General features: G+C 37.7%; 1 protein-coding gene across 1 annotated transcript in view; it reads right to left on the bottom strand.

Annotated features, from left to right (window-relative positions):
- ak5 (adenylate kinase 5) overlaps positions 1–1,721 on the bottom strand; it is a gene marked incomplete in the record, with an annotated part of 77,585 nt that overhangs the window by 64,614 nt on the left and 11,250 nt on the right. Inside the window, 1 exon segment of the mRNA XM_035670036.1 lies at positions 829–942. Within this exon segment, the coding sequence (XP_035525929.1) occupies positions 829–942 (114 nt within the window).

The following is a 1,721-nucleotide window of genomic DNA, read 5'->3' as shown; positions in this document are numbered from 1 at the left end:
TTCCTGTCTGTCTCCAGCTGTACTATCAAATAAAAGCTGAAAAAGAAAAAGAATGTATGGAAGCTGCGAACGTGCTCGCAGTTCTTTTTTTAAATGCTGTTATCTTGAGATCACAAGTTAATTATTTTGAGATGTGGAGAAGACAAGCTTTGTCATGCCGAGATAACGGGATAATTAACCCCATATCACAAGAAAAAAGGGTTGTTTGCCAGCATGCATGGATGGCATATCAATTGGTTCAACATAATAGACAATGCATGGATGACATGCAATGTGTCAGTTAATATTCATTCTCATACTGACGAAAATTAGCCATCAGCCAGGAAAAAGTATCATTGCATTGCATTGCATGAATGTTTGAGCTCATTCAATAAATATCAGTTTTCTCCTGATATACTTTGCCAGTATTGCATTACATTTCCGGGAAATTAACAGCTTATATTAATTCTCAGATGTACATTCTTATAACAACTCTGTCGAGTTTAGTTATGAATCCTCCCGTACAGTCTGACGGTGATCTTGAAGGCTGAAATCAGGTGTAATCAAATGAACCAAACGCTCATTTTTAAATTCTCAATAATTATCCCGTGATCACAACAAAACAAAAGTCATTTTCTCACATATTATATATATATTTCCGTTATCTTGAAAAATTGGCCTTCGGATGTCTTGAGAAAATAAGATAAATTAACCCAGGATATTGGGAAACAGGATATAAAAAAAAACTACTGCAAGCACAGCCGTTCTCGGCTTCCGTAAGTATGGACTCAAGCATCTGGACAAAGTATGAAAACACTTTTAGAGGCAATCTTCTACATTTGAACTCACCTGGTCTTCAAAGGACAGGGCTTGTCCGACGTCTCGAGGGAAGCCATCTATGACGATACCACTAGCCTCTGGGATCTTCATGATCTTCTGCTTGATCTCAGTTATTGTTGTCTCCTGGAGAACAGTGAAAGCAACATGATTCATAATTATCATCATTCAATTCCTCAGTTTGTGTGTAAATGTCAAAGCAAGATTTCTACTGCTTGATAACAAACTATTATCAAACCAGCAGGGAATTCGCTGGGTTTTTTGATCAGTACAAATAACTCAACAATTAGCCAGATGCTTGAATTTCTGGCTTTCCAATCTCACATTTCACTTCACACAAACAATATGGATAGTCCTCCAAATAGGCGACTAGTGTTAGAACATTTCATCTAAATATTATGAAGCAAAAAAAGTTTACAGTTGTAATTATAATTACAGTCTGCTCTTTCAGCAAGGGCATGAAGAAGATTAGTTGCGTTAATGTTGTTGCAATGTAGATTCATCAAGGTTGTAGATTAGTTAAAACCCCTTGAAAATGAATGAGTATGATTTATAGTCATAAATAAGGTGAATGGGAAGCCATGAGAGCTATTCCACAATATAATTCATGTGTTTATACAATTGTACTTTAATATATCTGAAGGCAGCAGAACGACTGTTTTGACTGCACTTGAGGCCACAGAGTGCCAGCATCTTTTAGCATCAATTATTTCCTCGTGGCTGGAGGAGGTCAGCATTTTCGAATGTATTTCTCCAGGCAGAATGCATCATACGATATGGCAGAGATACGTGAGCAATGCTTTCGATCTAAAAATAACATCAGTGGCTGTGCCCAACGCTGAGTAGTACAGACGTTTAATTTCCCCCCTCCCCACCCACCCACTGAATAAGAACAGTGGCCCGAC

Source organism: Morone saxatilis, unplaced genomic scaffold (assembly GCF_004916995.1).
Source record: "Morone saxatilis isolate NCDOM2014 unplaced genomic scaffold, NCSU_SB_2.0 Contig23, whole genome shotgun sequence".
NCBI classification, from domain to species: Eukaryota; Metazoa; Chordata; class Actinopteri; family Moronidae; genus Morone; species Morone saxatilis.
This window is presented reverse-complemented; position numbering and strand designations above follow the sequence as displayed.